Source organism: Emydura macquarii, unplaced genomic scaffold (genome assembly GCF_026122565.2).
Source record: "Emydura macquarii macquarii isolate MOO-44397 ecotype Brisbane River unplaced genomic scaffold, CSIRO-AGI_Emac_v2 contig_1477, whole genome shotgun sequence".
NCBI classification, from domain to species: domain Eukaryota; kingdom Metazoa; phylum Chordata; order Testudines; family Chelidae; genus Emydura; species Emydura macquarii.
In genome coordinates, this window is record NW_027131614.1 from 19474811 (window position 1) to 19488004 (window position 13194).

Consider the following 13194-nt stretch of genomic DNA (forward strand, 5'->3'; position numbering starts at 1 on the left):
TGCCCCGCGCGCTGGTGCGGCTCACGAGCTCGGACGGCGCAGCCCCTCTGCAGCCTGGGGCGCGCCTCTTGCACCTGGGCCGCCCTGTTTAGTTCAGTTCGTGCATTTGACAGAAGTGGAGGGAGCTCAGCCGTGGGCAACAAACAAAAGTGATGCTGAGACGCAGGGGAATGCGTGTGTTGGAAGAGAGGTTGAAAAGATTGGGGCTGTTTAGCGACAGAGAGAAAAAGAGGAGGTCGGGATGAGAGAAGCAAACTATCCTCTCTCCTAAAACAACAGTGGGACTATCAAGGCAATTGAAAGTTTCCCATTTAAAACTGACAACAGGATTTGTTTTTAAGGTAATGCATAATTAGTGTGTGGAAACTGCCCTAACAAATCATTTAGGCAGAGACTTTAGTAGGATTTTAAAAAAATCCCAGTCATCCCCCTCAAAAAACAGAGACATTTATATGGATTCAGAGAACATATGAAATAACATTAAGTAGTATTTAAAAATCTTGGAAGTGATCAACTCTTATTCTTCAGGGATTAACTAATTTCTAATTGATGGGTATTAGAATGATGAGTGTGTTGTTGTAGAATATAAATGGAACAGAACAGGAGCAGGTTATTCCATAAATGCCCACTTTGGGATTTTTTGAATCTTGTCATGGCTACTGATAGAGACGGAATCCTGGACCATATGCAACGTTGGTCCATCTGGCATTTCCAATGTTCACATATAGTAGAACCTCAGAGTTACAAACACCTGAGTTATGAATTGACCAGTCAACCACACACCTCATTTGGAGCCAGAAGTACACAATCAGGCAGCTGCATAGAAAAGAAAAATAAAGCAAATACAGTATAATACTGTGTCCAATGTAAACTACTAAAAAAATAAAGGGAAAGCAGCATTTTTCTTCTGCATAGTAGTGTTTCAAAGCTGTATTAAGTTAATGTTGAAAGAACAACCATAAAGTTTTATTCAGATTCATGAACAACCTCCATTCCTGAGGTGTTCATAACTCTGAGGTTCTACTGTAATAGCTTTCTGTGTATAGACAGTTTCACAGTTTCTGTGGCCAGTCAGGTTTTCTTGGTTGGGTTTTCCATGGAGCAAAGGGAAGAGAAAAATATAATTAAATAGTAAAATGTGGTTGTAAACCCACGAAACTGGATTTACTGGCATATGGGTTCAGGGACACATCTAGGAGATGAAACTATTTCTAACTCACTATCTTAAAATTGATTTGATTTAAAGTTGACAGTGTCCATATAAGAATATTTGTCAAATACTATGGCACGTTCCCAGTTTAAGAGTTGTGGGAGCTACGGTTTTATATTAGTTTATTTGACTTATTTATCTTTCAGTCATTAGCTTCAGCATTTGTAGAAGCTTCTGACCACTGAGTATTAGCTTTTCTGTAGTCTTAATTTTAGAAATATTTCCTGTGATGAGACTATTAAAGATTACCAGCCCAAAATTGCAGGGGGAGTCCTGCTCAGCCATGTGGGAGCATGCTCAGTGCAGACATTATAGTAGAGGAATTTAGCTGCTAAAATTGAAATCTCTACCAATCATGGATAAACTGATTTTTCAAAGGTTTATAACTTCCTCAGATTTGGGTGGATTTTCACGGGGACAGCAAAAGGCACATTATTAACACAAAGGCTTGCCCTTCCAAATTTTAAGCCCTAGCTCCAAAGCATGTGGAGGTGGCCTAGAGCTTTTCAATAAAAAAGGTCACCAGAATTTTTTTATATGGGCAAAACATCTCCTGACCTCATTCTCAGCTAACCTGTGTTGGCTGAGATTTTCCCAGAACAATTTTGCCTGAGGCAGTTACATGGCATGGAATATTTCATCCCAAAATGTTTAAGTCTGACAAAGTTATAAACACCTAAAACAGGGTCTTATAATGGGAAGTGTCAGGCAATCTTCATAGGTGGTGCTACCAGCCCCACCTTTAATAAACAGTAAACCTCTGGGGTTCTAATCTGGTCTTCACAATCATAGGTATATTCTTGCAATGCAACTGCAAGCTACCTTGTTTTTTCCTATACTTGTTTGTTACCAGTGTATTGACACAGGAGAAAGAGGACAAAGTACCTGGCAAATTAGCCACCTTTTGGTGTGGTAATTACTATAATATGGGGCATGCCTCTTACTCTAGAGGGTTTTTTTAGTGCCACTTCATATCAAAGTCCTTTGCAAAAATTTGCTAATTAGTTCTCACAATACCTAAAACAACTGTAGAACAAATATACACCATTGAAAGTTGATGTGTAAAGCAAAGACTCAAAAATGGTTGTATTGACAACTATATATTATTTCTTTCATTTCATTTAATTATAGCAGCATCATGCACTATTGTTAAGGTTTCATAATGGCTTCTGATGGGAGGGAGAGAAGCAAGTGGGGAGAGGACCATCTAGGGAGGAGCAGGTTCCTTATTCTGGTACCTCAATCATGTTCCTCTCTGATTGCTAGTTTTTCTTCTGCCTCTACGCACATTCCTCCTCCTTCGTACTCTTTGAATGCACCTTCTGTGTTCATGTCTCTTCTGACCCATTAATTGCTGCCTGCTCAACCTCATTTCCTCATCCTCCCCTCCTCACTAGATCTTCAGCCCTAGAACAACTCTTTTGCTCACCAAGATGACCACTCATTGAATCTTGTTCTGAATGAAAACTCATGCGTCTCTGATATATTATTTCAGTGCTCCTTCTCTCTGACCATCACCTAATCTCCATCAGAGTTGCTCCCTATTCCCTTGCAAAGGACTTGCATGACACGTCAGTCCATCAGTGGCCGGAACTCCTCTGCTGCTATCAGTCCCCTCTTCTGCTGATGCTCCTCTGGCACTACAGCAATGTGTTAAAAATAGTTGTGTATGCGTCCATAACCATATATCAAAGTCCTGCGTCACATGAGACAAACAGGATAGTAAGAACATCATTTAAATACAATGAAAGTATGTCTCTGGCAGTATTAGGAATAAATGAACAGTGTGTTCTCTCTTTCTAGGTCCAAGGTTAACTTTGACTACGAAGAGAGCTTGACTCAGTTTGCCTAATTCTTCTTTACACAGAAGATGATAAGTAAAGGTGAATCCCATACTTCAGGGCAGGAATCTGTGATTAACTTGACCTGGCTGCCTTACATATTAGAAGAATGGACTTGTCTGGAGTACCACTATTTACAATATATCGGCTTTTTCCTGTGGATGTTACACGTAATATTCTTTGCACCTCATTTACTTTTCATTGGTTTTTGTTGCTTTTCTAATCTTTTCCTGTACATTTACAAGAGAAAGAATGGCCTAGAAGAGGATCTTTCCAGAAAATCATGGGACAAAGGAAGGTTCATGGTGGCATCCATAATTAGTATGTGTGGAAAACTATGGCACGGTAAGACATGTTTTCCTCTAAATACTATTGTATTGTGAGATGCTATCCTTTGGTTATTAAAAACTGGTATCCTGGACTTTTTGTGGCTGAACTACAGTTACACTGAGATGGGATTCACTAATAGATCCAAGAATTTGTTGATATTTTCTAGGCATTTTGAGCCATCATAGATAATAGGAATGATGGAGGCTTTCAGCTCTAGGCCATTGGTTCTTATCCAGTCCAAGTTGGTAGTTACAAAAGCTCTTATCAGCTGATGCTATTTGTCGCTCCCTGATTGTTTCTACACTTGACTTTTATGTAAAAATGTCTCTTCTTCTTACCTCTGATGTGATTCCCGCTATCGTAGCAGTGGTGGGAAATGTTTAAGAAAAAGCCTGCTGTAGAAAAGAATCATAAGTACTGGCGCTGGTTTATAAATATTAGAACTGCCAGACACATAATGGATTGTGGGTTTTTGTTTAAATTAGAATTACGAGCATAGTGGATGAAGTTAATGCAGTAGATATGGAGCCTGAATAGCTCCCCTGATACAGAAAGTTTCAAATTTTTATGACTCCTGCTATCTAGAGGCTGATATAAAAGATGGAGCCCCAGAGACCAGCGACAATATCCTAGCAGAAACTTCTGCATCCTTCCTTTTCCCAACAGCTTAGGATCAGGAGGACTGGGTTTCTCAGTATCATCTTACCCCTGCAACTCACATGCAGGGATTTAACTAGTTATTTGTACTTAGCTAGTAGGAGTCCAATAAACAATTTCAAGGTCTGCTGCTCTAGGTGCAATGGAACCATATTTTGGAGCAACAACGCATAAATTCTTTGCCAATAGTAACAACTTATTCACCATTAGGAAATACCCTTCACTCTCCATGTCTTCCCCTGCCATGAACACACACAAACAGACCCTGTCATTTATAGCTGAAAATACTCCTTGATGTTGAACTGAATAGTGATTGTTTGAGATTGGGATTTTGATTAAACTCTCCAAGTGACCCAGTTTGATTGCCAGGATTTTGGTTCTACGATGTTGTCCAGGCAGTCTGAGTCAGAACGCCCTTCTTGCACTCCCAGTGTATATCAGGGAAAGTGCAGCACATAGCTGGCTTCATTGATTCTTGGCAGCCCAGCACGCCAGCCTTCATTTTTGGCTCCTTCTACTCCTGGGCGCTCATGGGACAGGGAGGAGGCAGAGTTCCTGTGGCCCTGACTGAGATGAACAGAGAAGTTTACACCTCTTACAGATATTGTTTCAGACTCCCTGTGGACTAAGGAAGACAATACTGCATTGATTTAATCACTTCCATTTTCAAGGTTCTCTCTGCAACCATAAAGGCTAGAAACAATTTAAAAAGAGAGGGCTGAGATTCTGGAGCACAATTCTGTGCCAAGGAGTAAATGCATCACATCTGAAACAGGGATTTGTTAATAATTCCTTTCCTGTATGGCTGGGTGAGACTATTTATCTTACTACTTGCTTCTCAAAATGCACAAGTTGTGGTGTGAATGGGAAGGGAGTGTTGAAGCTTCAAGAATTTCCAGACATACATTAGTTTTGAGAGGTAAAACTAAGGCACACCAGCATCAGGCTGTGACGTTCCCCATGTGCAATCTAGATTGGTGTATTGCTGCGTCACCCCAGTCCCTCACTCCAGGAGCCCATCTTACTCTGCTGTGCTGTGAGAACCCCTACTCGGATTGTTCACACACAACCTCCAGCATGTAAAATGCTCCCAACTAAGCGAGTGAGTGCTTCTGGCCATCCACTTTTTGGATTGTGCAACAGAATGACCCTAGCCAATAATCCGAGTCACAGATGCAACCCTAGGAACCTCTGTTTTACAATGTTCAGTTATGTCCATTCAGTATAAGTTCATCAGCTTAACCAAGAAATTGATGTGCACCAGCCTTGTTATTTCAAGTGGAGTCTCCAACACACTCTAAACCAAATGCACTGCTTTAGGTAAAACAAACAAACAAATTTGTTAATTAAGAAGGATTTTAAGTGATTATTAGTCAAATCATAACAGGTCAGATTTGGTCAAGAGCAACAAAAGCAAAACACATTCTAAAGTAAACTTAGCACTTTCAGCAACCTTACACATTTAGGTGATTTCATTTCATTTACCGGTCAGGACTTCTGCTCAGTGTTGTGAATTGTTTTGCAAGTGTTCCTAACATTGCAAACATCCAAAGCAGAAAAGGGAATTGAAATATTTAAAGCATTCTTGTTGTGTCACTGTCTGCTCTTGCAAGATAAATGCTGTACTCTGAACCTACTCTTGGTATGTTAAACAAGCAAAACTTCCAGCTTTGAGTACTTTCCTTTATTAGGCAACCTCCTGTCTCAAGAAACTGCCCCAAAATATTCCCACACTTGGAGTATTTCTTTTATTAAAAGATCATCTTTTGTTAAACCAACCAGCTTTTGTCAGATATTTGATTGATCTCTATATTTTTAAACATGTACTTTTTGTAAACTTTAAGTGGTATGTGTATTTTGCTAGTATAAGTTTTTAAACAATATATTTAAAAAAAACCACCTTGGTTCATATTTTTAAAAGCAAAGATCGCTTCTGAAATCAGGTAACCCTGATGTTTATTAGGAATAAAATCTTAAGAGATGGTCCTTGACAAACAGCATTTCTCATATACAAGGATCTACTACAATGGATCTACTACAATGGCCATTTTAGTTGGGTTATCCTGCCTACTCCCTGTTATTGGGGGCAGGGCAGCTGAGTGTTCCTCTAGAACAGTGTTTCTCAACGACCAGTCCCTGAACCAGCGCTGGTCCCTGAGATCTCCCTGGCACAGTTTAGGAAGGCAGCAAGTAGGTCCCTGGTATCAAAAAGGCTGAGAAACACTGCAAGTGTAGTATATTTATTTCTGTAAAGTGACTGCACCCTCTGCTAGCACTTGGGGTGAACTGCCTACATGATGTAGTATTGGAACTGTGTCTTTAAGGGCTGAGTTTCCGAGACAGTCTGGGCAGGGCACTGAATCTATTATTATTTATTATGCACAGCCATTTGGAACAGGACACAGAACAAACCAGATCTTTCATAAGTATCATGTAATGGATTCAAGCCAGGGGAAGCCAAAACAAATTAATAAAACAGATATGTTCTCTTCAAGAAGATCACAGGGAAGAAGCAGTCTTTTTAATAATGTTCATAAGGCCCTTACCTCAGGGCTCTAGTTCAAAGCTCCAAAAATTAGCATCAACAAACAAAATATGTGGGCCTATTCCCCTGTTGCCTGAGAAAACTGCATGGCTTCTGGTCTCCTTCTCAGCCTCCTTTTCCTATTTGAATAGTCCAGGTCCAGGCCAGGGCAGAGGACTTTGTTACCTGTCAGCTGTGTTCTTGGGGAACCAGGGCGCAAAACCCCAACTCTCTCTGGCTCACCTGAATCCCCCCCCCCAGCCTCTGCTTGAACCAGAAACCAAAAGCAATGAAAAGGCAGTGGGAGACACACCTAAACCCTTCCAAACAAGGGTGATAGGATTAAGGCAACTCCCCTAGCCTCATCTACATCAAAGATGTAAAAAGGAGGCATCCTGATTAGCACATCGAATGGAAAACAGAAGCCTCATCTACGTCGAAGATGGGACAAGAATTAGCATACTGAATGGTGAACCAAGCTCCAAAGCAGGAACCACACCGAACTCTGGGATTGGCAAAGCCGGGACACACTGCACGATGGGAGATCTCTGCTCTTGATGTTAATGAACCCACACCTGCACACAACCAGCTCCGCAGTTATCAGACCATTCTAGTTATTGATCTCCAAAACACTGAATCTGCCTGATTGCATTGTGAGCTCCCTCAAGGAACACAGCCCATAGCCAGAAATGATCAGCTCCTATTGTCCAGCATAAACAAAACCACTCTGGTATACTCTCTTGAGTCATTGTTTACCCATAAACAAACCTAGTGTTCTCCTTTGAACCATTGCTTCTTCCCTACAAAAACCCTACCCAAGTTCAAACCTCGGTTCTGATGCCTGGATCCAAATGCTGCATCAGCTCCACTGGGACTTCACCTTTTCCTGACTGATTGTGTTGGGGGCTCTGCCTGTCTCAAGCGCTCTGACCCTAAACTGAACAGCCTGTCTCCTGGGAAACTTTGAGTTGCACGGAGTGTTGAGACCCTCCCATCTTCCCCCAACACTCTCTCTCTCTCTCTCTTTTAGTCCAGGTGTAACTTTCTACTTTTGTAATCAAACCTGGGCTAGCTTTCTTCAATACCCCAATTGAAATTGTGTAGTATTGTAAGCACTCAGTTGTTTTTCTCTTCTTGTATGGTATTACTATTAGTATCATAAGTTTCATATATCTGGCAATAAAATAACTCTTGTAATCACACTGGTTGCCAGTCTCTCTCATTTACTCCTTTGTGTTCTTGGCTTCCCTATCTTGCTCTGCAGCAACGCTTCTTTTACCTAAGCCAGAGATCCCTGGAGTGCCCAAAAATCCTGTGGGGTTTGCTCATCATGGGGGTTACTACTAGAACAATTGTAGAGTGGTGAGGGGCAGCTGAGAAGTGCTGCTCTGCCTAGCCTGTGAAGTCCAGGGGCATATAAGGGTGGCAGCTGAAAGTGCTGTTTGGACCCAGCCTGCTCAGAAGTGTGCTCTATTCTGGTGTGGTGCAAAGGGGCATATAAGGGTGGCAGCTGAAAGTGCTGCTCTGCCTAGCCTGTGGAGTCATGGGGCATATAAGGGTGGCCACTGAAAGTGCTGTGTCACCCAGCCTGCTGAGTTCAGGGACATATAAGGGGTCAGCTGAAAGGGCTGATAGCCCGGTCTGCTCAGACACACTTGGTTAATCTGGAATGTGTGTGTGTATCTGTGGGGGGTTTATTTGAATCTAGAGCTGGAGGAACCCATCCCTGAAAACCTTAGGTCCTGCAGGATAGCTCTATTGGGAGGGGACTTGTAGCCATATGAATGCACAAGTAACACAAGCAGTACATTAATAGAATCACACACCCCCTTCCAGGAAAGTAACCCTAATAAATGAGCATACCCCAAGGTGACAGGCAAATCTGGTAACAATTTCCTTGATTACACCTAGAGTATTTTGATTGTAGGCTCCAGTTTGTTACTTAAAAAGGTAGTACAGTCCTTCACACACCTTAGCATGATCACTTAATGCTATGCATGACCACCCAGACTTCTTTCATGAGAGCAGCAACAGCTCCTTTTTAGCAGTTTCTGCAGGCTTTTGGTTCCTTTCTTTCTCCATCAACCCTAATCTTTTCACCCTTTCCCCCCTTTCATCCAAAAGAAAAGAGATTCCCCCTACTCCTACCCAAGTTCAATTACTTAGTTATTAAAGAAGGTTGTCCAAATTTGGCTTAATGAGTGTATTCTATCCACTCCACCTTGAACATGTCAAAACTCTCTTTTCCACACCTGCTTCATTTTTAAGGGGGTTAAGAATGTTTTCTCCTATTACTGCATCATTGGAGAAGACATGGGTTAAATAATCAAAGGTCCATCTACTGAGCTTTACTAAAGTGATATCAAGTTCTATAGGACTTGAAGTTTACACATTTTCTACAGTTTCAAAGACCAACTTTTCCTTCCTACATCTCAGCTAATGCAGCAGGAAATCTATTGGAGTTCCTGATTCATGTACTGAAAAATTGAAAGTGTGCTCTCAAATAAGAGTTTGGATCCTCTTCTCTTAATCTAAAAGCTACCATTGCATACATAGCCATGGTCTGCACTACCCTCTATCTCATTCCTCAGCCCATCCCCAGAAGAAGTCATCAGTTAGGAACCCCCACTGCAGGGAAACAACAGAAGCCCATCAAAGACAACCCCTAGCATTGTTAAACAGTTTGGGCTGTGCTGTTCCCAGCTTCTTGGCTAACTCTCTCCTATGCAAAATTCTGCAATCTAAAAACACATAGCAGGCAGCACCAGATAAAGATCCTATTAGAAGAAACAACCTCATCCAAGCACCCTTTGATAACACTTTATTGTTTGGAGCATATCTAGACAGAGCTTTAAATTACTTCTTGGATCTCAGCAAAACATTCTCTCCATTTCCGTCGTCTAGAGAGTCAAGAGAGAAGTACTGATGCTTACCAAAACAAAGAAAATTAATGTACATAAATAAAGACTTTGCTGATTTTTAATTTTGAAATATGACATTTTTTATTTTCGGATTAATTTTATTTTCAGACTTTTTTCCACTTGCTCTGCATCTCTGAATTAATAGTTAATTATTTGGTTTCTTCCTTTCCTCTGAGGGAATGTTTGTGCAATTCTTGCTACTGATGCTTGCATGCGCCAAATAAAAAATTTAGTTTGAATATATTTATATTTTATATATATATGTGGGATCCAACCCTTCCTGCTGCTCCTTCGTGCCACTTATATAGGATATTGAGCCCACATCTCATCTTTCCTGCCCTGCTCTCCACTCCATTAGTTATCCTTTAAGCACTGACCCATGTCACACCAGCATGGAGAACTCTGCACAGAGAAATTAATGAAGGAACATTATGAACTATGTTGCTCATGCACATGAATGGTTACAACTAAATTAGAAATCAATCAGAAAAAAGATTTAGGTGTCACTGTGGACAGCTCAATGGAAATATCTGTGCAGTGTACACAGGTTGGATGGCATGCTCTAATTTTGACCTCATCACTGCCTCATTGACCTCCTGTATCCTACAAACGGACCTTTCTCCTGCACTGTTTATTTCTGATTTCACAGGTTCCAGCTCCATCTTTGGTGCCAAAGGATGCAATGATGGTTATAGCTGAAGTTCACTGTTCAGCTTCTGATTGTTCCTTGCATCCAACTGTGAAACAAAAGGTCTCTAGAAAGAGGCAAGCTTCACTGGTTTTTAGATGGGCTACTTCATCTGAAAGAAAGAAAAGAAAAGAGGATATTGTTAGTCTTTCCCCAGAATGGTCTATATTCCTCCCTCCTACGACCCCTACAGGATCTCCAAAGAGTGTGTTTTCATTGTACCTTCCTCCATGTCCATTGTTGTCTCTGGTGTATTCTGTTGTGGATCTGGGGCTGGATCCATATCAGGAGGAAGAATGAAGAGATCTGTTTCTTCCTGGTTCGCTCCTCCCTCCGATCCTCCTACCGTGGGAATGTTCCTGAATCCCAGTTGCTGGGGAGACTGGCAGTCCTGGGCTCCATGGCCTTATTGAGGGTCATTGCAGGAGTTTTTTCAGTTATACTCTACATAGATGGAGAGGTGATGTGTCATCTTCTGAGGTCAGGTGGTGGAGAAATCCCTGCTCCAGCTCCAGTGGATCTGTCTACCTTGCAGACAGTGGTACCTGATAAGCTGTCTGAGGAAGAGGATGAGGAGATTGCTCCTCTTTTTGAACAGGAGCATATTGATGTAGACCATGATGCTTATTTGTCAACAGATGAGAATATGGGAGTGGATGCTGCCTCCTCCCCTTCTGAGGATGATATGCAATTTCACAATTTAGTGGATTGAATAGTGTTTGCTTTGAATCTGCCTTCAGTGCATAGGGAAGAGACATCTCATCCGATGTTTGATATGCTTGGTGCTACTTCCAAGAACAGGATCTCTCTACCAGTCCTGGATGGTTTGCTGCAGCCAGCTAAGTTGGTATGATCCACTTCTGCCTCTTGTCAGTCTGTGTCTAAAAGGACTGATATGTTATTTCAGATACCTCAGAAAGGTTTTCATACTTTCATATGCACCTTGTACCTAATTTGGTGGTGGTGACTGCTGCCAGTAGCTAGGTGAGATTTGGACAACCACACTCCACCCCCATTGATAGAGAAAGGAAGAAGATTGAGTCCTTGGGGAGAAAGCTGTTCTTTTCTTTGTCCCTTGATATTAGGATGGCAAAACATCAAGCTGTCATGGCCTGCTATCAATATCACTTGTGGGAAAAGATGGCATTGTTTGTGCGGAAAGAGGTTGACAAATGCCATTTTAATGGAAGGTCAAAATGTGGCTAAGGACTCAGAGCTTCCTTTGATGCCTCAGACTCTGCTGCTAGAACATTGGCTCCTGCTATGAGGAGACATACTAGGCTTTTCTGCTCTTCCCCGGCCCTGGATACCAGACTTAAACTAGATGATCTGTCCTTCAAAGGGGATGGAGACATGTGAGTTGCTGGAATAGCTAAAGGAGGCAAGATCGATGGCCCATTTTCTAGGCTTCATTTCTTCTGACAAGAGGAGACCTTCAACTCCTTCTTTTTGTTATCAGAGGCAATTCTATTTCTGTTCTTTGTCAGCTTATTTTTCATCTAATCTAAGATGTCAGCGTTATTGTTATAACCCTATTAAGGGACATGATAAGAAAGGCAGGAAATTGAGACACAGTTAAGAGAATTACCAATGAATTTGGTGCCAATTGCAAATCTCAGCAGTGCTCAGAGCAGTTCAGCAGGTGGTGTGCATAAAACTAGTGGGCCGCATGCATAAAACTAGTATAACGTGTGCATCAGCTCTCACAGGCGGGAAAAACTAAGCCCCTGATTAGTCAGTGAAGTATATGAAGTATTTGTGGAGAATTCCACCAGGTGCTGTCCATCCAGGTGGCAGCCCACATTTTCCTTCATCTCTATAGATCAAGACTTAACTGTGTTCCTATGCTCCTGTGTGGGACTCCTGTGTGTCTGATGCCTTTGTCTGCCTCTCGTGTGATCCATCTGTTAGTGAGTTAGACACTCTAGTTGGTGTTCATCGTTATTATTTACATCCTCCTCCCACACTGTTGTTTGTTGAGTCCCTGGGCTCCAGGCATAGTTAAAGCAGTTAGTCTTGTGCTATTTTGTTATTCCGTTTTAATAAATGGTTTAATTTGTTTAAGTAATTTCGTTCCTGAATGTGTGAGTCCCGGGTGAGGTAGATCCCGTAAAGGAAAAAAACCGTGGTGGGTCCTTAAATTACCAGAGACGGGTAGGTGAGTCATTACATCAGCAGCACCGCTAGTTGATGTGTTTCCAGAGTCAAAATAAGAAGAGGTCATTTAAGTCAAGGCTTAAATCTAAGCAACCTGCTGCCTTCATGACATCTTTGTCTCAAAACACCAGGCCTCAGATTTGATGGGATGATAGTTGGAATTATTTTTATGCAGGATATTACCACGACACTAAATTCCTGTATTAAATTCAGAGGCCAAATGGTATGTATACAGTTGCTTTAAATATACCCCCAAAGCCTAAATAATAAGCAATTTACTACATCCAAACAGTAACAAAACATTTATAAGCATTTAATCAAGACATATACAAATAGGCTAACCTCAGGGGTGCTTATATTCATATTGGTCAGCTTCAACGTGGTCAGGCAGGTATTGGCAATGAACCCTTTAAGAGTTTACTTTTTTATATCCTTTCACAAATAAGGGATGTCATTAACTTTGATATCAGCTAAAAACCAGTTTGAGACAGTTCACCCTTAGTTTCAGTTTTAATTCAGATAAGATTTACAATCTCCTTTCTCCCTAAGGCCTTTCCTCCCTGTCTCTTCCCCTCCTTCTTGTTGACAAACAGTTTTTCCATTGTACCTGAGTTCACATAGGCCCTAATTTTTGAGATAACAATGATGTGTGGGGTGGGAAGATCCATGCTGGTTCCTTCTGGGACAGATTGTCTTATTTAAAACCATCTGCAGTCACCCCTATTGGTCAGAAGCCTTTTTTTTAGAAACTTCCCCTTATTTCATTAGTTATTCTTTGTACCAGGCATTCTCCCTACTTCATTCCATCTGACTTTATAATTCATTATTTTCAAGGCCTTTCTTTTACGTGCAAGTTAGAACTCTTC

At 41.4% G+C, this 13194-nt stretch overlaps 1 protein-coding gene across 1 annotated transcript in view; it reads left to right on the top strand.

Annotated features, from left to right (window-relative positions):
- The first annotated feature begins 235 nt into the window (after positions 1–235).
- LOC137156852 (DGAT1/2-independent enzyme synthesizing storage lipids-like) overlaps positions 236–13194 on the top strand; it is a 33188-nt gene continuing 20229 nt past the window's right edge. The window contains exons 1-2 of the mRNA XM_067553865.1: positions 236–341; positions 3014–3396. Of these exons, the coding sequence (XP_067409966.1) occupies positions 3081–3396 (316 nt within the window). The 5' untranslated portion in view covers positions 236–341; positions 3014–3080. The remainder of the gene's footprint in view (positions 342–3013; positions 3397–13194) is intronic.